The sequence below is a fragment of the Agelaius tricolor genome, unplaced genomic scaffold (genome assembly GCF_023055355.1).
Source record: "Agelaius tricolor isolate 1412-34295 unplaced genomic scaffold, bAgeTri1.0.p SCAF_10, whole genome shotgun sequence".
Classification (NCBI taxonomy): Eukaryota; Metazoa; Chordata; class Aves; order Passeriformes; family Icteridae; genus Agelaius; species Agelaius tricolor.
The window spans coordinates 24,712,163-24,735,455 of record NW_027269270.1 but is presented as its reverse complement, the minus strand read 5'-3'; the positions used below and the strand labels follow the sequence as shown (position 1 = coordinate 24,735,455).

The window sequence follows — 23,293 nt, the reverse complement described above, 5'->3', positions numbered from 1 at the left end:
ATGTGGCCAGGGAAGATGGGGTGAGGTAATGAACTGAATAGCCTGCTGTGCAAAGGGTGCTTTTCTTTCCAGGCTGGGGTTCTTGTGTTCATCTCATCTGCTGTCAGGTCCATTTTGCCTTATTAAGACCTTATTTGCTCAAACAGAAGGTATTTATTTGCTGCCCCTGTGCTTCCAATTAGCAAACTTGTGCCTCCTTCCAGCTTCCTTCCAGTTGTTTATTGAAGCAGGTGTCCGCTGCACAACCTCTTCCCTTACTCTGAGCTTGACCTGCTTTCCTCATGTTGGTGGAAAAAGTAGGGCAGATTTCTAGCTTTGGGTATTATTAGCCAGGAAACAAAAAGACACCCTGGGTTTTTATCACCCACTTCCTGAAAGGGCTAACCTGTGATGAGGGAGTGCTTCAGGAAGCACTGTGGTGATGCCAGGAACCCTGGTCTGTGGGAAGGTGGAGGACAGGCCCTTAAATCTGGTCCCTGGCTGCCTGGAGGGATTAATTTGGCTGCAGATGGAGGGACAAAAAGAATCACTAATGAAGCAGACAAGAGAGTTCCTGGAGTTCAAGACATAAACAGAGCCCAAACATACAGTAATTTTTTCTTTTCATAAGCCAAATGCTTCTGAGGTGATGCTGTGCCTCAGAGTGGCAGCAAAGTTCGGCCTGACCCTTGTGTGTGGCCTTGGCTGTCAGAACTGCATTTAGAGTGTGCCAGTGAGTGCTGTTTCCTGGACATGTGTAGTTGGGATGTAACAGAATTCAGCCTGGAAACAGCCTTGAGCACCTTGGTTTTTGAAAACTGATCATTGTACATTCCTGGAGCCCCGTGTTAGTGCTTTATCTTGCTGACCAGCTGATGACATTGATTGCTGAAGGCCAACAGTCAAAACAGGATCCAGACCTCTTCCTGCTTTCACTTAAAGTAGATAGGTTTTCCTGGCAACCTGCTTAAGGATTTTGTCTCCACCTTTTCGGGTGAATGATGGCAGTTGCAATAATACTGATTATTAATCAGCTGTTACTTTAAGCCACAAATTTACTGTCTGTCACTAAAACTTGCAGGGAACTGATGGATAACTGCTATTGTAAAGAATAAGGTTTTTGTCCTGACCTACCTTGTTTGATTCCTTAAAATAGACCAGTGCTGCTCGTATCTGCCTTCCACAGCTTCACAGCTGTATGTGAATAACCTATTTTGTGACATGCTTTCAATCTTTTTTTTTTCCTCCAGTCTTAATTTAACCTATAATACTGTTCTTTTTCATTTCTTTCAGAATGGACTGCTGAATTGGGATTTATTGCAGACTCAACTGTACAGCGCTGCTCATTGCTTCATCTATTACCAGTTATTTAAATTGGACTTTTAATATCCTGCCAGCTGCTGTCCACACACACATGGTGCATTGTTGCCATTCTCAGAATTGCATCTTTGAAACCCAGGCCCTCAGTAACCTTCACAGAAGAAAAAGGCGACCTCCTGCGTACATTTGTAGAGGGAGTTTTTGGCCCTGCTGCCCTCTGGCTTTCTGGCTGCTGCTGTATTTCTGAGACACTATGGAGCCCAGTATGGAGTACTGCTTAGCGCAGGTGCTGCAGAAGGATGTTGGAAAAAGACTTCAGGTTGGCCAGGAATTGATAGATTATTTCTCAGATAAACAGAAGTCAGCTGATCTTGAACATGATCAGACTATGCTGGATAAAATGGTTGATGGACTGGCCACTTCTTGGGTAAATTCCAGCAATTATAAGGTAAGACTTTGTCTTGTGGAATGTGGTTACTGTCAGGAGTGTCGATGTCAAATGCTACTTGATCTAAATGAAAGCTGTATAGTAGACATTCTATGATACTGTTCTGTAAGGTGGTAATTATACTGAATCAGTGATTGTTGTTCCGTATCTTGGTAGTTGATAGCTGCTATGATATCGAGGACTCAAGGCAGTAGGAATTCAGTGAATGGTGTTTTAAGCACAAGTGGATTTACATTTGGTGTTCATAGTTTGTGATATCCTGGTTTCTTTGTGTACTTTGTTTGCTGGCGCCATGCTTTGGCCATCCCAATAGTTTAGCAGTGTTCATGATTTCCTGCCATACTAAAAGGTTTATCAAACTGAAAAAAGCATATATGAACTGCATTTGTTTTCACTGTTATTAAATCTTGCTAGACTTTTGCTGTTTTCTGTGGGCAACATAGTAGATGAACTGTACTTGGCTCAAGAAAGATAATGTGTGTATGTGCCTTCTGTTGGATTTGATAATGTTGAGATGAGGTGGTAGGACATGGAACTCCACTGCCTTGTTATCCCTGCCATGAGACTTCATTTCCCTTCAGATTTAATGAGCAAGTCCTACCCCAGCCAGGTGCTGTGGGAGTGGGGAGGGATTCTCAGCTGTGACTTGGAAAACTCTTGTCCTGGTCTGTTCATGAGAAAAGTCTGTTCGTGGAAAGTCTAATGAAGTACTGAAGCTAATGTGTGGGATGTAATAATGTTCCTTTTTGATAAGTGGTGGGGAATCGCAGAGTGAAAGTTCCTACAGAGCTGGGCCTATAGATAGGGGTTGTACTGGAGTTCACACCTGTAGAAGTGAAGGAGGGACAGGCTGTGTAAGTTGTAAGTGCTCTGGAGCTCAGCATACTCAATTTAAATTATTTTTATATAGAAATTTTGACTGGGAGGTGGTTGTGACATTGCAGAGTGTTCTGCACAACTGCATTTCTTTCTTTTCATTTTTGTCAACAAGCAGCTGTTGTAGAAGCTGTTTGGCATGTATGGGAAAAAAACCTCAAATACTAAAAACACTATCACCAGACCACCAAAGCTTATATGGTCTCAATAGAGAATCTATTCTGGTGGAACACATAAAGAAATATTTAGCTTGCTGCTGTGAACAAGCAGTGTACATATAATTTTCTGAGAGTATTATATATTCTTACTGCCCCTTTTCTTGCTAACTGGTTTTCTCTTATAAACTTCCATGATTCTCAATGGAACAGTAACCCAAGCACAGTAAAATTGAAATTATTACAGAATGTTGCATGGATTTCATGAAGTGATGTAGATCATGGAGCTGTGCAGTGCTTTGCAATCCCAGTATTGCACTTAGTTTGCAGAATTTCTATTCAGATAACTTGCTCTCTTCTCAATCTTTTGTCTGTTGAACTACATGCTTATAATGATCTCTGTGGTATTCATTTTCCAGTTACAAACTGATGGCACTTCTGTACTGTAGTGACTCTGTTCCAGAACTCATGCTGCTGAGCTGGCTGTTCATTAATGTGTGTGTTCTATAGATAGCATTTGCTGTGATTAATAAGTTCTAGTAAGCATAACAGAGACGTGTCTCAGATGTCTGGAGGGTGTTTTCTCAGTGAATGAGTACAGTAGGAGATGTGAAGCCTTTGAGTGGGGCAAGCTGGCTATGTGAAGGTCAGTGGTGTGGTGAAGTCTGCCTCAGGATCCAGCCAAGGCTTAGTGCCCCTCTTCTGCCAGTCTCCTCCTTCTGTTTTAATACCTGCATCTGCATTATTGTTGCCTTTTTCCCTGACTGCTTGTGGGGTAGGGGTTCAGAAGCTCAGCTTTGTCTGGTGTGAGAGCACAGGGGAGCTGGTGCCATCTGATCCAGTTCATGGATTAGTGTGTCAACTTTAGGAGTGAAAGGCTAAGCATCACAGCCATGTGGAGAGCTGAACTGCAGTGGTGTGCTCACAGTGGAAGAAGCTGAGTATTTGTAGTCTGTTTCTCTTCTCACCTCAGTCACTTCGCTTGAAAAAGTATCAGTTTAAAACAAAGATTGAGATCATCTGCATGATTTGAACTTTCCTAGCACTTCACCAATAAAGTGTGTGTTCTCAGAATAAGACTGAGTATGGATAACAAGAGCCATTATTCTGGACAGCATCCAGTGGATTCATGGCTCCTGCCTGTCTAGGACTCTTCTAACTGAACACTTGTGCTTATATGTTATCACCAAGGAAACAGCAGTGGACCAGAGAAGAGGCATCTCTAAGGCAAACCAGTTTAGTTTGGGTTAAAAGGAGCTTGAACTGGTGATAAAATTGCATCTTTACAGGAAGGGCTCAAGCTATCTCCCTCACTGGCATGCCATCTGATCTGTGTATGTCATGACCCTCGTTGACCTTTTTAGGCTTTGTTGGTTTTCTGTACGTTGTTTCTATTTTTTCATGACACTTCTTTGTGAAGTCCTTGACCTCAGCACCATGACTGCAGATAATGGAGTCTTTATTTTCAAGATATTCAGGAAAAAAAAGAATGATGGGGGGGCAGATACGTTTTTCTTTGGTTGGTGCTGTCTCAAGTCTGTTGAAAACAGCATGTGTAAAATATAGTGAGGCCTAGCATACTTCTGATAGCATTCAGTACTCTAAAACTCCTTAACAAATCATCTTGTGACCTGATCACTGGTCCCTGCTTTGTAACAGACAGATGCCTGAGGTGCAGAAGGCACCTGGATAGTTCAGGATGCTTTTCAAGTCAAGGAAACGTAAAGGTGATTGTATGAAACAAGGCACTGAAGTCCAGTGCAAAGCCATTTGCATGTTTATGCTTGCTTGAACTGCACCCAACAGCCATTGCAGGCTTGAGTTTTCTCAGCAGCACTTACAGGTGTGTAGAAGACATAAGAATGGTGCAGAGTGATAAGATGAATTCTCCTTGAGAGCTCTTACTCCTCTTTGGAGCACAGTTGCTTATAGCAGAGAGCCTGTGTTTGTGTGAGTGCTAGGAGTTGTGGATTACACCAGTGAGGCTGAGCTGGGGAAGGTATTGCAGGATGCTTTAGGCCAAAGAGGAATTCTGCCTCTGGTCTGTTTCTTCATTTGTGCTTTGTTTGCTTGGTCTGTGCTGTTTCAGGATGGTGGCTCTGCTTGACTCCTTTTCTTCCCCTGCTAAGCATAAAAGAGAGTTATTTTGCTGAGCTTTCAATCTCTGAACAATAACCAAGGCCTGCACAGAGCTGTCTGTCTTAAAACATGAGGGAAAACAGCACAGCAGTGTCAGAGGCTTCAGCATGTCCTCTCAGGTTCCACAATGCTATGGCAAGGGGAGAGAGCTGAAATGTCAGTAATCCCCTGGTGAGCCATCTCGCTTGGAGCTGCTTCTGCAGCATTTAGTAATAGGCATGTTAAGTGTGCAGGATCTCCTGGCTCATCTGTGCCTGATGAGCCTTTCTCAGTACCCAAACCATGATGTAAATTAAGGTGTAAGGTAACATGTCCAGGATGTTAAAGTAGTTTTCCACCAGGATGCTATTCTGAGAGGTGAGCTGAGAGTGTTTGGCACTGTGACTTTCTCTTACCTGCTTCTCCTCAGCAATACTGGGAGATGAGGTCTCTTGCACCTTTTTCCCTGGGATGTGTTGCCTGTATTGGTGGAGTTGAGGTTTCCAGTGGAAATAGCTCTTATTTTTGTAGGGTTTTTTAGACAAACATCTAAGAGGGAAATTTATGGTGACAGAGCCTTCAAGCAGGTCAGGGTCCAACATAATGAAGAGAGATTTTATTCAGTGTTTTCACTTGTTGCAGAGTGGTAGGAGAGGTCAGCTTGAAGGGAAGCTGGATGGAGGTTTGCAGTAAGGAATTGGATGCACCTTTGTATTTTTTTCATGCACTTTCACAAGTAGTGATTTTTTGGCACTGCACTGCTCTCACTGGACAGGTTTGCTTTCCAAGGAGAGTATCTCACCTTGCATGGAATGGTCCCCTTGTCCCAGGGCAGCCAGGTCTGTGTGAGGCCCAGCAGCCTGTAGGACTGGACTGGGTTTTGCCTCTGAGAGGCAAGTTAGGAACTGACATGGTTAACAGACCCCCGGGTCGGAGGACACATCCACAGCCTCCTGCTGTGCTGGTAGACTCAGTCTGTCTGGGCAGGGCTTCATCCTGAGCTTTGTTTGTGCTCATGTATGCAGCACTTCGGATTTGATTTGTTTAGTTCCCAGCTGATTTTGGTACTGAGAGAGACATCATTCTCCTTAATGTAAGATGTTAACGAGCATTTTTTTGATATGGTGAAATATGGCACAGATATTTTATTTCCCCTGACAAAATTCCTAATAGCATTAGAGAAAGCAACCTTCCATTCTGATCTGTTTCTGAATATCAGGCATTACAAGAGCATGTTTCACTGAGCTGAAGAGAAATAAAACTTACATAAATTAGCTGGCTTTCTTAAACTGTGTATCGAATAATTTTTCTTGCTTGCTAATTGAGGGGTGGAACAGATGGTGCAGGCTTAGTTTAAAGTGACATCCATTAGAGTTACTTAAGCTGATGAATGGTTGTTCATTATAAGCATACATTTGTTCTCTATACCATGTTTATTTTGGTTGAAATTCGGTAGAAGAAATCCTGATTTAAGACATAATTATCATGCATGGTTATGGGTTGATATGATAATTTGGTGAGTGTGTTTTGTTGAGTATTTAATTCATGGAGGGAAAGGACTTCACCATCTGTGGAAGAAAAAGAGACTTGTAAAGGGTTTCCAAGCAGCTGCTGTTAGCTGCTGAGTTTTGAGCTGCTGGGGGTGCATGGAGGTCAGTAATGTATACAGTCAGCTACTGCTTTCATCACTCTTTACCATGAAGCTGAAATGGCTGATAGAGAAGAATTAAATTAGTTTTCATGTACAAAAGCCATGAGAAAGTGATTATGGAGGAAAAGTGATTTTGAGATCTGGACTTGAGAGTACAGCCCATTCCTTCCATATGCCCATATTGCAAAAGGGACTATGCAGAAACTGCTGTTGATGACTTCCCTTGTGGGGAGAAGAGTTACCTTAGGAAGGGCTAAAGACTCATTCCGTTTGAACTGCATTTGTGGAGTGTGCCCAGTCCTTATTTTTAAGCTTTTGTGCTGGCATGCTCCTAATAGGTGGGTTTTCCTGCCTTAAACTTATGGAAGAGCAGAGTTTGGGCTCCAGGATATCCAGTTTCCTGTAGGCATTGATGCTCATTCCCAGTCCAGCTGATCAGTTGTTTTTTTTTCTCTGGCTCTAATAGCTGGACCTGCCTTCCCAACACTTAACTGCTCTGTATGGTAATTTGATTGGATTATGGTGCAGCTTTTACCTCAGTGGTATCAGCAGTGTGAGGAGTGCCACAGAGGGCGCAGCGGAGAACAGAAGATTTGTAGCAGCTGAATAGATCAAATTTAGTGCTAGTTTCAGACCTTTGGATTCAGAGCAGGGGAAAAATTACCTGCTCTAGCAAGTCAGCATTTAGAACTCCTCTGTAGCCTTTTCTTCATACTTAAAAGGTAATAATGACTGGTGTAGCAGGAAGGATTGTCCTTTTCTGGCTGTAGTGGGAAGAACTCTAGTGGAGCAGTAATACTTTCTTGTTGTTTTATGCACAAAGTGGATGTGCTACTGGTTGCATAAAACAAAAGGTTTGTGATCCTGAGCATGCTAAAGAACAGTGTCTCTCAGTTGTTTACCAAGGTATTACCAAATCAAATACAAATAATGAGAACCTACAGGATCCCAAGGGAACGTGCAGAGTGCAGACAGAGTGTTGAAATAATTAGGACAGAAGTTTGTTTCCATAGTGGCACTTTCAAGGTCTAACCTCTTTTTCTCCTGGCTTTAAAGCTCAATATCCAAAGCTCATTCATGAATTGAAGGGGAAAATAACTCCATCCCTGAGAAGACAGGTAGCTTTTGTAAACCAGAGTATATTTCCTTTGGGTCACCTGTTTCAGAAGTAGTTGAAGCCTGGAGCAGAGTCCTCAGATGTCCCAGAAGTGTCTGCAGCACAGCAACCTTACAAACCATAAGGAGATGCTTTAAACCAACCAAGAATTTCACACTCAGTAAAACCCCTTCAACCACTTCCATCTCTCTTGTTTTGACCAAAGCAGCCTGAGGGTAATTGCAACACTTACATGGAGTTTTAATTAAATTACAGCTTGATATCCTGTCTCTTGGTGGCCCATAGTGGATGGTGAGAAATAAATGGAAATATGGGATGCAAAGTAAAAGTCTCCCTTGCATATCACTCTGTCTTGTAGAGATTTGATTCCCCAGTTTTGTTAGCTGACCAAATTAAGCTCCCTTAGGATTTTAGTGCTGGGACTAAGAAAAGTTGTCTGGGGCTATTTTTTTCTTGTTTGTTTGTTTGCTTTGTTGTTTTTGTTAAGTGTTTTAATTTTTGTGTGCCTGTGGTTTTGGTTTTGTTGGGGTTTTTTGGCGTGTGTTTTTTTTTGGGGGGGGTGGTATTTTTTGGTGTGTATTTGTTTGGGTGTTTTTGTTATATTTTTGTTTTGTTAGATATGTTTTCTCTTGTGTGTTTGGTAGAGTCACTGCCTCAGCATTGGCAAGGCCGAGAGGCTCTTGTTTGGAACTGTGTGTCTGGGTCAACACACGACAGACTGAACCATTGTGGTTACTAAATTGAGAGGATAAAGCTATTCCTTTAATGCTGGTGTAGTGTTTCATGTGCAGCACTTCAGTCTTGTCACTAGGGTTTATTAGAGGTCTAACAGAGTTAGCCAGGTCTCAGAAAACCTCGGTGTGTATTGCTTCACTGCAGGTTAAGGGTCACAGCTGATGCATTGGTGGAAAAGGCAGATTATTGGGGATTTATTTTCATGGGATAAGGGTGTACTAATGCTATTGTAGAGTGCCTTATTGGGCCCTTCTGTGGCATGTGTTGTACAGTTCTAGTTGCCTGTCTGCAAGAAAGGAATTCAAGCTGGAACAGGTGCAGGGAAGGGCTAGTGGGGTGTTCAGGGTATTGGAGAGCCTGCCTGACCAGAGGAGACGAAGAGGTTTGGCTTGTTTAGTTTACAGTATGAAGGCTGACAGGGAATATGACTGCTGTCCATAAATACATCAGAGGAGTGACTGTCAGGGATGGGAAAGAACTCTTAGATTTAAAGGGCAAGGTTAGCGCAAGAATGACTGAGTATAAGCTGGCTGTGAGTAAATTTAGACTGCATGTCAGATCAAAGTTGCCTGCAGAAAGAACATTGGAAAACTCCTGGAGATGAACAGATAAGGACAAGACATTTGGTTTTAGGATAGATCTTGTGATGATTTTGAATTGTTTATGTACATTGTAGAGTAACAGGATTATGCATAGTGGTAGGACAATTTTGTTTCAGTCCTTTGTGTGGTAGAACAGATATGATACTATGTCTTAAACTGCTTGAACACTTTAAATAAAATATTTTGAACAGTGTACTGGTTTTGATCCTTAGAAATCCCCAAGTGACTTACAGAGTGTTCATATTGTGCTTGTTACCTCTGGAGTAAAATTAGCAGTCATTTATATGCATGTGGGACCCATCTGCCTTCATGTTTAGTAGGTAGCAGGGTGAGTAGGAGTGAATCCTCACTTTTCCTGACATGACCTGAATGGAAGGCTGGTATTAGTCCTGGATTTACTGGGACCTTGATTTTTTTGCTAGTCTCTAAATTGTTCAGTGGAGTTTTGTTGTCCTCTTGATGCTGAAAGAAATGCTCATCAGCCCCCAGGGTCCTCCCACCAGCACCAACCTGTTAGCTTCTCCACTGAAAGTATGCACGTTCTTCCATGTCTTCTTTGTGGGACATTCCTTGAAGTTGTCTTAAAAGTCATCCTTGTCTCACCCTTTGAACTTCCGCATGAAAAAATTGTATACTGAAAGTCCCACTGTCAGTGGGCTCCAGTTGCCTCTGACTTGGTCTAGTTTTAATTAAGTAATTTTGTAAGTAGGGAAGTTGTATGAAGCCTCATTTTTGCCTTTTTCTTTTTAGATTTGCTGGTATATCATGCTTTGGTTTTCCTCATGCTGAGGTCTGTGTTTCCGTGGATTCTCTTTTCGTTACTGTATTTGTATTTGCATATAATCTTTGGTATCTCTGTTTTCCCTATCATATTAGGTTGAAATTTGTTAAAATTGGATAGAGAATTCAGAAGTTGGGTGAAAAAAGAATAGATGAATATAAGATCAACAATTTAATGATCTCTTCCTTAAAAATAGGACTGGAAAATACCTGATAATGCTTTTTTAAACATTCCAGTGTGCTCTTAGCATTAAGTGCACCTATGGGTTTTTTTGGAAGACTAGCCCATGGGACTAGGTAATCTGCTGCAGGGTTACCTTTGTGTTTCAGATGTGCATTTCTGGCTCTGGCAGCCCTCCTTTTTCAGCAGGTGCATTTTGGAACAGAAAGGTAGCATTAGCTATAGGGTCACCGGGTAACTCAGGTTGCAGGGGTCTCTGGACTCACCATCTAGTTTCATCTACCATATCACTGTATATTGTCAAGGCTCTAAAGCTTATTTATTACTTGTTTTTTAGCAGAATTTATTAGCTGATAAGTACAAAGTGTCCTGGTGTCAGAGGTGCTTACATGAATTGACTCCCATGTAAATGTTTTTGGGATGCCAGTGATGCCAGCAGTTTTGTGTGGTGACTCTGAGTCACCCAGGGTACCAGTGACAGCTTCACTGAGGCTGAGCACAGTCAGCTTGCCTTGCTCAGAGCTGGTGGCTGAACTGTGCTTTGTGTATGAAGCTGCCTCATGTAATTGTATCCCATGTGTCGTCTGGTCCGTGGCTGTATCATTAAATGTAGGAGGGAACACAGTGGAGACATGTAGTCTGAATTTTTCGAATGAATGTTGCTTCTCACAAATCATTCATTACTTTCTTTCTAGATGGGATCTCTTTTTCTTTTTTTTTTTAACTAGGCAAAACCTACTGAGTTCTTCATTTGTGCTAAGCATGGAACTTTAAAACAAAGCAACATTTGAGTATTCAAGAATCAGAGCATAGACTCGCAGTTATCAGACCATGGAGAGCCTGATAATTTTTTATAGCGTGGCTGGGATTTTGGCCAGAGGAAAGAATGTGTAGGATCGAATCTGCATTAAGTGTGAGAAAATTTTTGTGGCTACTAATGCTTTTTCATCTCTTGAAGTAACCTCCTGGGGAGAAGTTTGTGGAAATGATGAAAAATTGCACACTAGAGTCCCATTCTGACATAGAACTACAGAATGGCTTGGGTTGGAAGGGATCTTAAACATCATCTGGTTCCAGCCCCTCTGCCACTGGATGGGGCACCTTCCACTAGAACAGGGTGCTCAAAGCCTCATCCAGCCTGGCCATGCCCTTTGTGTGGCAGCTCTGCTCCTACAGGCAGGACGTGCACACAGGCACAAAGGCTGGCAAGATTTCCTTGGGATGTGGAAGCACTGTGAGGTGAACTGTGGTGCTGCTGCCTTGCCAGTGTTGAGTGTTTGTGCCAGTCAGCTGGTAGTTGAGAACCTGGTAACAGCAAATGGGAAACGTAAAGTTGCTTTAGTTCAGTGTGTTTTGAAGTTATATTGTCTGAGTAAGATCTGCATTTACTGTGAAATGTTTGTTAGGAATCAGCTCTTTGTACTAATTTTCTTTGTGTCTGTTAGACCTGTGCTCTATTAAAAGACAGCGAGTTTGCCTTGTATTGCCATGACTCTCCATTTGACTAATATCAAGTGACATAGTTGTGTTGGGTCTAATTGGAAATCCTGCAGCAAATGGAGGCATCAGTGCTTGTGCAGTGACATGGAACAAATGTCTGCTTTTAACAATTTGGGAGGACTTCATGTCTCACTGTTGGGAGCTTAAATAAAGGGTCACAGCTCGTTCAGTGTGGTACAGAGCTGGGCTTTACAGGCTTTTACTGATGTACACCCATCACCAGAGTGGTCTGATGAAGCCAGACCTGTTCATACTCCAGTTACTGTAATAGCTCTGTAAATATAGACACCTTGAGCTTTCACATTGGAATAAAAAGTGCTCCTGAGTTTTGGAGGGAATTCTGTTTGCTCATAGTTGATGGAATCAGTCCTGATGCGCCAAATTGTTTAACCCAATGCTCCTCAATAAACTGTGTGTTTGTATGTGCTTTCATCTGTTTGGAGTGCTGTGGGCAGAATGATCCTTGTGCAAATACTGCAGTACACTCCTACTTTTGTAAATTAAGCCCTTGGAGAAGGCAGTTGTGTACCTTGATTGACTCTGAGATGCTCAGAGGGGCACTGCAGTGTTGTATCTTGAGGCACCAAGGGTGTCATCGCTGTGCTGCTCTTGTGTGCCTGGCTGAACTGCTTGACCTCCAGAAGGAATTTCTTATGCAATGATTGGATGTGGTATGGAGAGCTGAAACTGCACACAGGTTTTGGGAGGTGCATGCTCTTACAGATTGGAATATAGTCTGTCTGGCTAGAGCTTTTCTTCCAGGCCTGTATGGGTGGCTTTCCTGGTTTTCCTGTCTGCCTCTTCTGCTTTCTTTTCCTTTAGGTCTTTGGGAAGTTGTTACCTGCATAATGTTGCTGGAATGTGAATAAGTTATGTGAGTAGGTTTGCATGTGGAAGACTGCTAGCTTCAATCCCCATCAAGATCTGAACTTTCTTGTTGCCTTCAAAGAACTCTGCTTCTTTCTTCATGTTGGTCAGGTCCCATTCTCTACTTGCAGTTTAATGTTTCCTTCTGGAATTTCCTGTTCTATAAGCCTGCTGAAAGTTAATGAGAAGGTTTCCTAAGCAGGAGGGCATGTGTGGAGAAAAGTGCTGTGAAAAGTTGCACCTAGAGGTGGCTTGATGGGAGCTGGTACTGCAGATGAATGGAAAGGCAGGAGCTGACATCTTGGACCAAATGACAGTGCTTTGAAGGTGGAGATCTGAAGCTTCAATTTGCAGAACAGCTAGAGAGTGATGGTGGTGTGAAAAGAAGGATCATCCATGAAAAAAGGTATCTGTAAGATAATTCCCTTACAGGAGCAGTGGTACAAATTGGGGCATACATTTGGAAAAGGTGGAAGGGAGAGGCTTTGTAATAGCAGAAAGGTGAGCTGCTGGGAACCATGTGAGAACTTCAAGCTGTTTAATACAGATGAGATGGGCTAGATTTTAGGTCTGCATTCAAGTTTAACAAACTTGAAAAGTATCTTTCAGGTTTCTATCAGGGAGAGATCTTGAGTTCTAGGTGCTAACATGGTCTTAGCTGTTTGTGCTAATCATGGTCTTAGATGTCATTGTGCTATCACTGAGGTATCTGGGGCTGATGCTAATTGATCTAGTTGATGGCTTTCTGATAGGCATTTCTCAGTTTTCTGGTGGCCGTTTTCAGGAGGAAGTAGTGCATGAGAATTGTGGCAGAGAGTGTGCTGAAGCTGGGCAAAGACTTTGGAACGAGAGTTGATGACTTTTCTAGGTGGTAGCTCTGTTACAAAACTAACCCGTGTGAAAGCTGGTGTGAGGGTGGCTTGCTGGCTTTGTCGGTGGAAAGCAGGTTTCTCATGATGTAGTAGTGAAGTTGTCTAGGTCACATGGGTCCATGGGCTCCCCATTTCTTTCAGCTAACATAAAAGAGGGAAATAAGGTGAAGGGAAAGTTGATTTAGACAGGAGAGCCACGATGAATTGCTGGAATATGTACTTTATACTCTGTGTGGGTACCCCAGGCTTCCATGTGGCGTTCTTTAGTTTTAACTACAATCCATATTTATCACAATTATTTTGCAGGAGTGTGTTTTGTGATGATTCCAAGATCACTGGTCAAACATCAGTGTAAGTCTGTTGGCACAAAGGGTGGTTCAGGTGGTCCTGCTGTTTTCATGCTCCCATTCAGAGGGGCTCCTTTGGTGCAGCTGCAGCCCTCGAACACTCTGAGCAAAGGCTGTGCTTTGGGTGGGTGAGACACACAGTGAGGAAGAGGGGGGAGCTGTGCAAGTGTCCCTGTCTCAAAGAACCAGTTGTGCAGACAGCTTAATGCTTGCAGTTCAAATTGGATAAAGCCCTCTGGGGAATCTGCAGGTCTGCATGAGCCAGGAGCTTGGAGGAGAAAGGAGCTGCTGATTTGGGGAAAGATGAGTGTGGGACAGACTCTGCTATCCTTGTGGGAAGATATCCAGTGGTGGCTCTCATGTGGCAGTCTGAGAGGAAGAGAGCAGGAGGAGAGATTCTGGTGCGTCTTTTTAAACTGGGATAAGGGAATCACAGGCAAAGAGAAGAGGCCAAGGGCTGGACTTTTAGCTGGTGTGCATTAGGGTGGGAGTTGAGCCAGGAAAAACTTCTGGCACGTCAAGAAGATGCCCTGAGCCTGTTTATCTTCCTTCTGTTTTTTTCATGGCTATCACCATTGAAGTCTGGCATCTTCAGACTGGGAGGATGGAAATAAAGTGTGTTACTGGGGGGTTGTTTTCCAGGGATCAGAGGGACACTCGTGATAAATGAGAGAAGCAGTTCTGGTAAGTGAACGTGTGCTGGAAAATGGCTCTACAGCCAAACTTGGCTGAGGAACAATTAAAACAAAAATGCTCTAAAACCTGCTTTTTTAGTCAGGAAAGGTGTGGTAGCGTTGGGACAATGGGAAGTCTGGAACTTAATTAAGAGCCAAATCCTGCTGCCACTGAAGTTGTAGAAACTCAAATTGACCCCAGCTGCTGCAATGTGCCATGTGCAGGCTCTCCAGAGATGGGACAGAATTTTGGATGAGCACCACCTCTAATGTGCAGAAGATCTGTCTATTTTTAGTTTGAGATCTTCAAATGCTGTTAATAACATGCCTGTGTTACTTGTGTGCATGTTAATAAGGATTAATTTACATCTGAATTTTGTTTCTTATGGAGATTTTTTTCTGGGAGACATTCCTTTGAGGCATTCCTTTAATAATAAGTAATGGGGGGGTAACTAATCTTGTTTAGTCTTTTGTTATGGAAGAGATTGTGATTGAAATTTATGATTTTCCACTCCCACTATTTGAAGCTTTTGGATCTGTATTTCCATGTGATAGTTTCAGTGATTTTAAAGTAGCAACACATTGATAGTTCTTTTTATTAATCAATTATATGTGAATTCATATCAGAAATTTTGGCTTCTGTGCTAGTTACTTAGGTATTTTGTGAATGTGGCATCTTCTAAATACACTATTTTGTATAAATCTTACACAGTAGAAGATGGGGGAAAAATCTTGGGCTGTTACAGTTTTTTTAATACTGCCCTAAGAATGGATAGGGGAACAACCCCAGCCCTCTCTGCTTTTTTGCACATTGGGAGCAGCACACCAGTTTCTAAGCTGTGAGCTCTCAGCCATGTGGAACTTGTTTTATTGTTTAGGGAGCTATAAAGATAACTTGAAGGAAATGAGGCTGTTGTCTGTGGGCTTCTGTTTGCTCTGTAGAGTTCCACATCCTTATTAGAAAGTATGTAGATCACTGTATGTTTCAGAAGGCTGAAAACTATTGGTTTAGGATTGGGAGTGGGGATTCCCTTTTTGGCAGATGACAAAAATGCTTATGTTTTCCTGCATTTTACTGTGGTATAGGGATTGTCTGTATCTATAGCAAAAAATAAATTGTTGGTCACAGTTCTTAGTTCTGATTTTCTTCCTTTATTTGATTTGAGAATCTTAAATCAAGTTAAACCCTAACGCTGTTTCAGAAGAAATACTTTATTCATAGAAAATAATTGGTTTCCGTGCAGAAGGAACTGCTTGGGATTTCATGTACTGTATTACATGGGATATCAGATTAACTGATCCAATGAGGCCCTTCTGTGTCTAAAAATCTGTTACTGCTGCAAATAATGTAGGATAAAGAGATCATAGTTTTTGCTGTGTGTATTCTTTAAAATAATGTAGCTTGATGCTAGACAGATACTGTTTTCAATCATTTTCTTCTCCTCTTCTTGCTGTTTCCTTTGTACTTCCTAGATCAGTAGTGTGAGATTCCCTCTGCTTCCAGACAATGTTTGTTTTGACATCCTGAAATCTTCTCTTGGTTATTTTGTGGGAAATCTGCTATCTCATTTGACTTGAATAGAATCATTCTAGGTATAAGCATCTGAGGAGAGCATCTGACTAACCAGCATTACAAGCTGGATTGTGATTTGAAATTAAGGTTTCAGTCACGAGAGCTGTCCTTGTCCAGAACATTGGTTTATTGGGTTCATGCTGGGTTACCAACTGGGGGTTGTGTCATTGTATTGAAAGGGTTACTGTTCTCTGGCAAATACGAGAGCTGAGAGTGAGGTATTTGGAAAAGCTGGGCAGCAGATATTTGGTTGTCCCAGGACCTGTGGTAGCGTCCACATTCTTGCATTCTTCCACATTCTTCTTGAACTTGAGGGTGCATCCTGCTCCTCTGAGGCTTGAGGCTTAGCAGGGAGGGAGATAAGGAATGAACCCACATAGAGCTGAAAGAGGTTCTTTGCCACAAGCATTCTCTTTCTCACTGACAGGTTCAGTGTTTGTGGATGACATGCTTAACCTGCATATGGATATTGTTTTCATCTTTGTGCCTGTTTTGAATCTCTGCTCTTCAGTGCTCTTTTTTGGAACAGTTGCATATCTGTGAGATGAATCTTGTTTTTTCCTTTTATCCAGCATGAAAAGATTAAAAGGAAACTTGAAAAGAAGCATACGTGCTTTTATTTGACTTGCACAGCTAATTTTCTCCTTAATGCTGTGAGCTTCAAGTTGCTGCTGAAAGCAAGTTTGTGCACATGCACCAGGAGTCTGCAAGGGGAGAGTCACAGGGAGGTAAATGTTCAGTTCCTGGGGAGCGATAGATTCCCTGTTTCCTTATCCTCTTTTGTTAGTGGTGAGCAGTAGGTGATCTGGCTGCACTGTAGACAGTTGAGCCTCATGTCATTTCTGGGCCTGGTGGGTCTCAGGCTGTGGTGGTGGCCCATGCTTTGTGTAGTGCCATCTTCTGTGCTTGTCCAGAGTGTTTGGGTTAGAGCATGGACTCCTTCAATAGAGATAATGTTATTTGATGTCTGATGTCTAAAGCTTTCACTAGAACTAATCTGTATAAAACTTACTGAAAGTCCTGCTTGTTATGAGAAGCCTTCCTGCTTCTCCCCTGATCTTGCAAGATCTGATTTAGAAATACTTAGTTCATGTTTTTTCAACATATACTGTAAATAGTTGGTTTGCAGGTTCACTGCTCTTCTGATTGGCATAGTTAATGATATACATATCTTTAAAGCCTTTGATGCTGGATCAAAAGAAAACAATGATTTTGGAAGAAGGAGATTAATATAAATGTTTAAATTCTGTAGTGCATTTCATCTGAAAGTATCTGGAATTACTTTTCAGACCAAGAAAATGGCTAAATCCATCATTGAAGCCTGCTGCTCCTACCTGCCTGAACAATAGACATGGCATAAATGTGTTGCTTTTTGTCAAGGGAATTTGACTGGTTTAAATATTGATGCTATGTTCTTTAGTCAGCAGGCATTAAGGCAGTGATTGTATTTGGTTCCTAGTTCACAGATGAAGTAGTGAGGCAATACTACAGGGTAAATCTAGAAGTGGGCTCGCAGTGTACCCTGCCTCCCTTCTGCCCACGGATGGGTAAGGAAACTGCTCTGAAGATTTAAGTGTATTTACTGCAACATTGGTAGAGGTTCACGTGGAGCTGCTCCCCCTGCCCTGATTGCTGCAGCAGCAGGTGCATTAGGTAGCTTGGCTCTAGGGGCCAAGACTGCTCTGGTGTGACTGAGCACAGAACCTGGTGTGCACTACTGTCACAGGGAGAGGTACAGGACCAGTGTTAGGAATACGCTTGTACCAGGCATGGTGGGAGGAAGCCCTCCTCTGCTTGCATGACTGAAATAGGCTGGCAGGCAAGGTGACTGCACAGTGAAGAGGAAATCCCTGGATATTTTTCACAGTCTTCATTTTTTGCCTTATGTTTCTATGAAGCTGTAAGTCACCCCCCAAAGTATGGAGGCTGTTTCACAAATTCCTGTTGAAAAGGATTCCTCACTGTGTGGAAGGTGAGTTGCTTGCCAGCCTTGGCCCCTTCTGTGTAAAAACATGATTAAACTACTGCAGGTGGGTTTTGTCTGTGTCAGAAGATTACAATTACAAGTTAAAGACCATCTGTCTGGGTTCCTGAATGGTGATCAACTGGGTGGGAACTGGGTTTCTGCTGGTGTAAAGGTTTGCTGGGAAAGCAGGTGCCCTTGCAGGGATTAGCTCCAGGGGAAAAGGTGTTTTCTCTACTGCTGCTGTATGCAGGTGTTCTAGCTAATGCCACATGCAGATGCTTCTCGTTCCAGATTAATGATGCTTTGTACCCCCAGGTCTCAAGGAGGTTGTTTAAAGGAGAGAGAAGTGTATTGACAGGATTCAGTTGTTGAGTCTGGTCTGTTTGCCCAGTTCCTCAAACCAGCACAGTGAATTCACTCTGGAGCCATGGGTAGGGCTTAGTTGCTGCTGAGCTGGCAGCTCTAGCAGCAGGTGATTGCAATTGTGCCTCCAGTATTTTGGGCTCTTGGGAAATGACTGGAGGGCAGAACCTTGCCATTCTTCCCTTCCCAAGCATATTGTATAGTCCAGGTTTGAAAGAAGAAAGCTTCTCTTGCAGATCCTTGTCAAGCAACCTCTACTGCTCCCAATCTGACCAGTGAAGGAGCTGTGTGGATTTTCTTTGGTGTCAGTACAAGGAGAGCAATAGTGAAGAGTGGTTAATAATGAAGAGGCTGCTATTGACTCAGCTTGCAGCAAACCCTTCTCTCTCCACTGGGTGCTGAGGCTGTAAAAGGTGGTAGTGATAAAAGCCAGGTTTGCAAACCACAGGTGTGCACCACAACCAAGCTCTTCTGTGTAGGGAGTCAGAATAGCAGTCCAGTGTATTTGCAGGTGGCTCATGAGATAACGCTTTGGATACCTTGCAGACACCAGCAGAGTTTTTTGGGCTTGTTTCTGTCCTGCTTGCAAGGGTTTGCAGTCAGCAAGGAGATGCATTCCCTGCCTGTTGGAGGTTTTAAGGAGGTCCTTTAGCCTCTCTGCTCAAAGGCTGCAAGAGAGGACACAGTTGCAGCAGCAGTGCAGAGTGCCCCACTTGGAAGTGGTTGCCCATTTGTTCATCTGTGTTCGGGGAAAGCTCTGGAGAAAATTTGTTGAAGAGTTTCAGAGATTGAATGTGAAATTTTAGGAAACCCTAACTGCAAGCTAGGCTGTGTTTTCCCTGTGGTTTTAGGATGAAAAGGCATTGCAATAATGTGATATGAGTTCTACACATTAATGTGTAAGACTAGCCTGTAGTAACTAATGTGTTTTGGTGGTCTCTGTCTTTATGGTATTCAGGCTACCCACAGCAGAAAAAAAATCTCCTGAGATAAGGTTTTAAAATAAAGTTTCTATTTCCAGGTAACCTGGGCTGTTTAATATCTCTCTTGTATGAAGAGCAGTGAGTCTGTTTGCAAGGCCTGGGAGCTGTGAAGCTCACAGCTGGAGTCACTGGAGGGGCAGGGCTTGTGCTTCAGGCAGAAACTGGGCTGTTACAGACTCAGATTCAGTATACAGTGTCCAAGTTTGTGAAGTCTTCCCTTCTTCCTGAGTCTCTTATCTGTTCTTTAGGGAAAATGTTTGTGCTTCTTAAATTGAGGATATTGGCCCATTGTAGTGATTTGAAAATGGGGGTGGTGTCAAGACATCTGAGGTTGGGGAAGGATGTCTGACTTAAGATCAGCTTGTGTCTTGCCCCTTCCAGATCCAACAGCTAAAGATGATGTGGTGGTTTTTAACTATATGGTGGTAAGACAATTTCCATATGGTCTGGGAAATGGTGCAAATCTCTTCTGACAGTTTTGTGCAATTTAGTTTAAATTTCTCCCTAATAAGTAAAACACTGCAAGCCTAAAGTAATTTTTCTATTGCTTTGAGTAGCCTGGAGCCTTTTTTACAAGGTTTAACTCACTTAGTGTGGCATAAATGAGTTCGATTTAATTGGCAAAGGGCTGGTCTGTGTGTTATTCTGGCTTTGGTAGCAGGTCTTGCAAAGCAGCACAACTGAGTCATACTGATATGGAACCCAAGACAGAGCATGCTGAATATTCTGAGGCTGTTTCCTTTCCATGCAGAGTCCAGCATGTGTGTTTTGTGTAGTTAGTTGTAGGGGTGGTTAGAAAGTTGTTCTGAAGAGCCAAAAGTTTGTTAAGATGTATTTATTGCTGTTGGATATGAATGTCACAAATATGAGGAGTTTTACTAGGTCTTGGAGCAGCTCAGCTTGATAGAATCCAAATGTCTCCTTGCATCTTGCAGTGAGGAGAAAGCTCTTTCATGTTCTCTGAGTGAGCCCTTCTCTAATACATTATTCCAAGAAATCTTGTGATGTACATGCTCCATATTTCTCAAAGCTTGGCTCAAAGTAAGTTTTGTCAAGAAAATTGTATTTGTGTGTGTGTTTAAGTTGGCATCATTAGTGTAGAATTTGCTAAGGATCCTGCAGGGGAAGAAAGGATGGATATGGTTTGACTTTCAGACCTAGGAGAGGGAACCTAAGGTTCAGCGTAGTCTTTATATAGTTCATGACTGTACATTAATCTTGATTTAAGCCACTATTGGAGAGTTCTATTAACCAGGGTGTCAACCTTACCCTGGGGAGTAACTTTTATTAGCCAGTGTAGTGTATTCCTACAGAGGATTGCTAATAAGAGTCTATCACTCTGCTTTTTATTGTTCATAAAGGATGCTTACTAACTAATAACTTACATTGCTGTTAATGTGTTTCTAATGGCAAGGGAGGAAATTTTGAGGCTTTGTAGGTATTGTAATACCAGGGACTTCAGGAAACAGTCAAATCCAGTTTATTGTTCACAGAAGACAAATGAATATACCCGGATGTCTTCTGTCAGATATTTATCCAACCTATGCTTAAAATACATCCTTTGAAGATTTCACATTCTCCTGAATCAGTCTGCTCCGGTGCCCCTCTGCTCTGCATGTTTAATTTTCTTTCTAGCTAATCTAAGAGGATTTCTCTTTATCCTTCTCCTGGAGGATATGGGAAAGGATGATCACCACCTTTGCTCAAGTCTATGCTAGCAAAATCTCTTCAATGTGATTTTCAGTACAATTGTTAATGTGTGCCAAATGAGGCTGGTGGTTTGTGCCTTGTTCTGCAGTGTGTTGGCAGAGCTTTGTGCTGCTGGATCTGGTGGGATTCTGGGGGGAGGGCACACCATTCTTTTCATCCCAGAAAGGTGCTAAATAATTGAAGGGTAGAGAAGAACAGAACTCCTCTCCCTGTAGGTATGCTCAAAGGCAAAGGCCTTGTTTATGTCTCCTTTTCATTGAGGGGTCATGTGCCCTTGGAGGTGTAATATCTTCATTATTTAATGAAGATCTAAAGGAACCTTTAGCCATTTTGTGGTAGCTGCTCTGGCTTCCAGCTCCAGGTCTGTAGCAGTGTCATTAGCAAAGAGCTGGGGGGAGATGTGGGATGAAGCTTTAAAGGAATTGTCGTGGGCAGAGATAGTTTTTGTAATCTCTAGAAAGGCACAGCATGTGGCAGGGAAAAGAGCACGCTGGCAGATGGGGTGAGTGCAGCTACAGTCATACCAAGGAGACACTGTTGTGAGGCTTTCTTGCTGTGGTAGACAAGTGGGTCACAATGTTGAAATGTCACTCTGGGAACTTCAGCTGTGATCAAGAATGTGATGATATGAATTAAGGGCATTTCTGGGAAGGGAACCTGTAGAAGAGGTAGTATTGATCCTTGTGCATGGAGGATTTTGCCCTTGGAGACAGAGGGTTCAAATCAGTCTCCTCTGGATGAACTTGCATGTACAGCCTGAAAAGCAACAGCAGAGAGGAGAAACAGTCTTGGAGGCTGCAGCAGTAATGTCCTGATCAAGTACAGCTGGGCTGTAGCTTCCCTTGGTGGTCACTGTGCTTATGGAGTGTCTTACAGTCATCTGATGTACATGGCAGGAGTGATGGGCGGTGTTAATGGTGCTCTGGTTTGTGTCTGTCTGTTTAAGGCTCACAGTCTTTCCTGTCCATTCCTTGGTGGAGCTCTCCTTTGGTGTTCCTGGTTAGCTCTGCAGCCTGAGGAAGAGTGTGCCTTTCACATGCACTGTGGCTGCCCTGCAGTGTGCTGCTCTAGTGAGGGCTTGCAAGAAGCCAGCAATGGCTCCTAGACTTGTCTCAAAAGGAGTTCTTGAGCTGCTATTATGGGAGCAGAAAACTGGTTTGACTTGTGCTGCTCTTCTCTCACCTGGTGAGGACAGAGAGCTGTCTGTCAGCTCCCTGCTGAGTGTGCCTGGTGTTGGGCTGGCTCTTGGCTCAGGGTGGCTGTGAGGCAGCTGTGGCCAGCCCCACATCACCTGTGTGCGGGAAGAGACCCTGACCAAAGGCTTTGGAGGGCACACTTGGGACACCCATCCTACCTCTGCTACAGCAACTCTGTTTTGTGGTGCTCAGAGGCACCTGGGAGCACTCCAGTTCCTTTCTGTAAAGTCAGAATTTCCTTAAGTTCTTGCAGAGACAGTGTAGGCTGGAAGGGTGCTGTTTGCCTGCATGCTGCTTTGTACAGATGAAAGGAACAATAAAACCAGTGCTGGTGTTGATTGGTGTTATATGTCTTCTCAAACCCTCCTAAGGAGGCATTTGGGATTGCTTTCCATGGGTATTTTTCCTGGGACCTTTTATTTCTTGCTAGAGAGAAGTAGTAAAAGGGAGGAGTTAGTGCTGCAGTATCTTGACTCCTAGTCCTAATTATCTAGTGATCAAGAAGAATTTTATGGAAAATAATGTAACTGCATTAACCTGTCTTGCAAAATAAAGTTTTCACTATCTTGGATTATTTAATGAGTCACTTAAAGAAACCATCAAGGCCCATGTAAGATCAGCATATAATTGGGCAATTCTTGAAAGAGCATGTGGTCTCTGTAGTAGATTGAAGTAGCTTAGTAGCAAAAAATGTGTTACTGGAATTTTTTTCCGTACCTAATAGAATTTAGGTGACTATGAATTAAGTCATCAAAAGGAGAGAAATTTGCAGTGACAGTTGATTTCCCTGTTGTGTTTCTGGACAGAGAGAATGTGAATGCAGACAGCTGGCTCAAGGTTCTGGTTTTGTGCTAGTCTGATGGGTCAGAATCTGGCCTGTAGCAGCTAATCCAAATTCCTTACTTTTGGTTGATGAAAATGTCAAGATACAGCAGAAACCACTGCAGGGCCTGCATACTTCTTGAAGACTTTTTTATAAAGAAAGAGTTAATAAAGAATCTGTGCTTTGTTTCTGTGTTGCTTTGTGGTTGTGGCATCTTCTTTGATGTACGAATTCAGAGACAAGGAACAGAATGTATATATGTGCTCAGTCAAATTCCCAGTCCTTTGAAAGATGGAGGAGAAATCTCTTTAAATGGTGATGTAATTATACGAGTAGGTCTGCATGGATATTTTTTTCCTGCATCTATAGATCTTAGACTGAACTACATTTGTTACTGGACTGCATGCTGGCACAGTCCCAACACTGCAGGCAGATGTATATGAAGAAGCCAAATAAT

At 42.7% G+C, this 23,293-nt stretch overlaps 1 protein-coding gene across 1 annotated transcript in view; it reads left to right on the top strand.

The window, feature by feature from the left end:
• CLASP1 (cytoplasmic linker associated protein 1) overlaps nt 1-23,293 on the top strand; it is a 170,912-nt gene that overhangs the window by 10,344 nt on the left and 137,275 nt on the right. The window contains exon 2 of the mRNA XM_071435252.1: nt 1,273-1,747. Within this exon, the coding sequence (XP_071291353.1) occupies nt 1,553-1,747 (195 nt within the window). The 5' untranslated portion in view covers nt 1,273-1,552. The remainder of the gene's footprint in view (nt 1-1,272; nt 1,748-23,293) is intronic.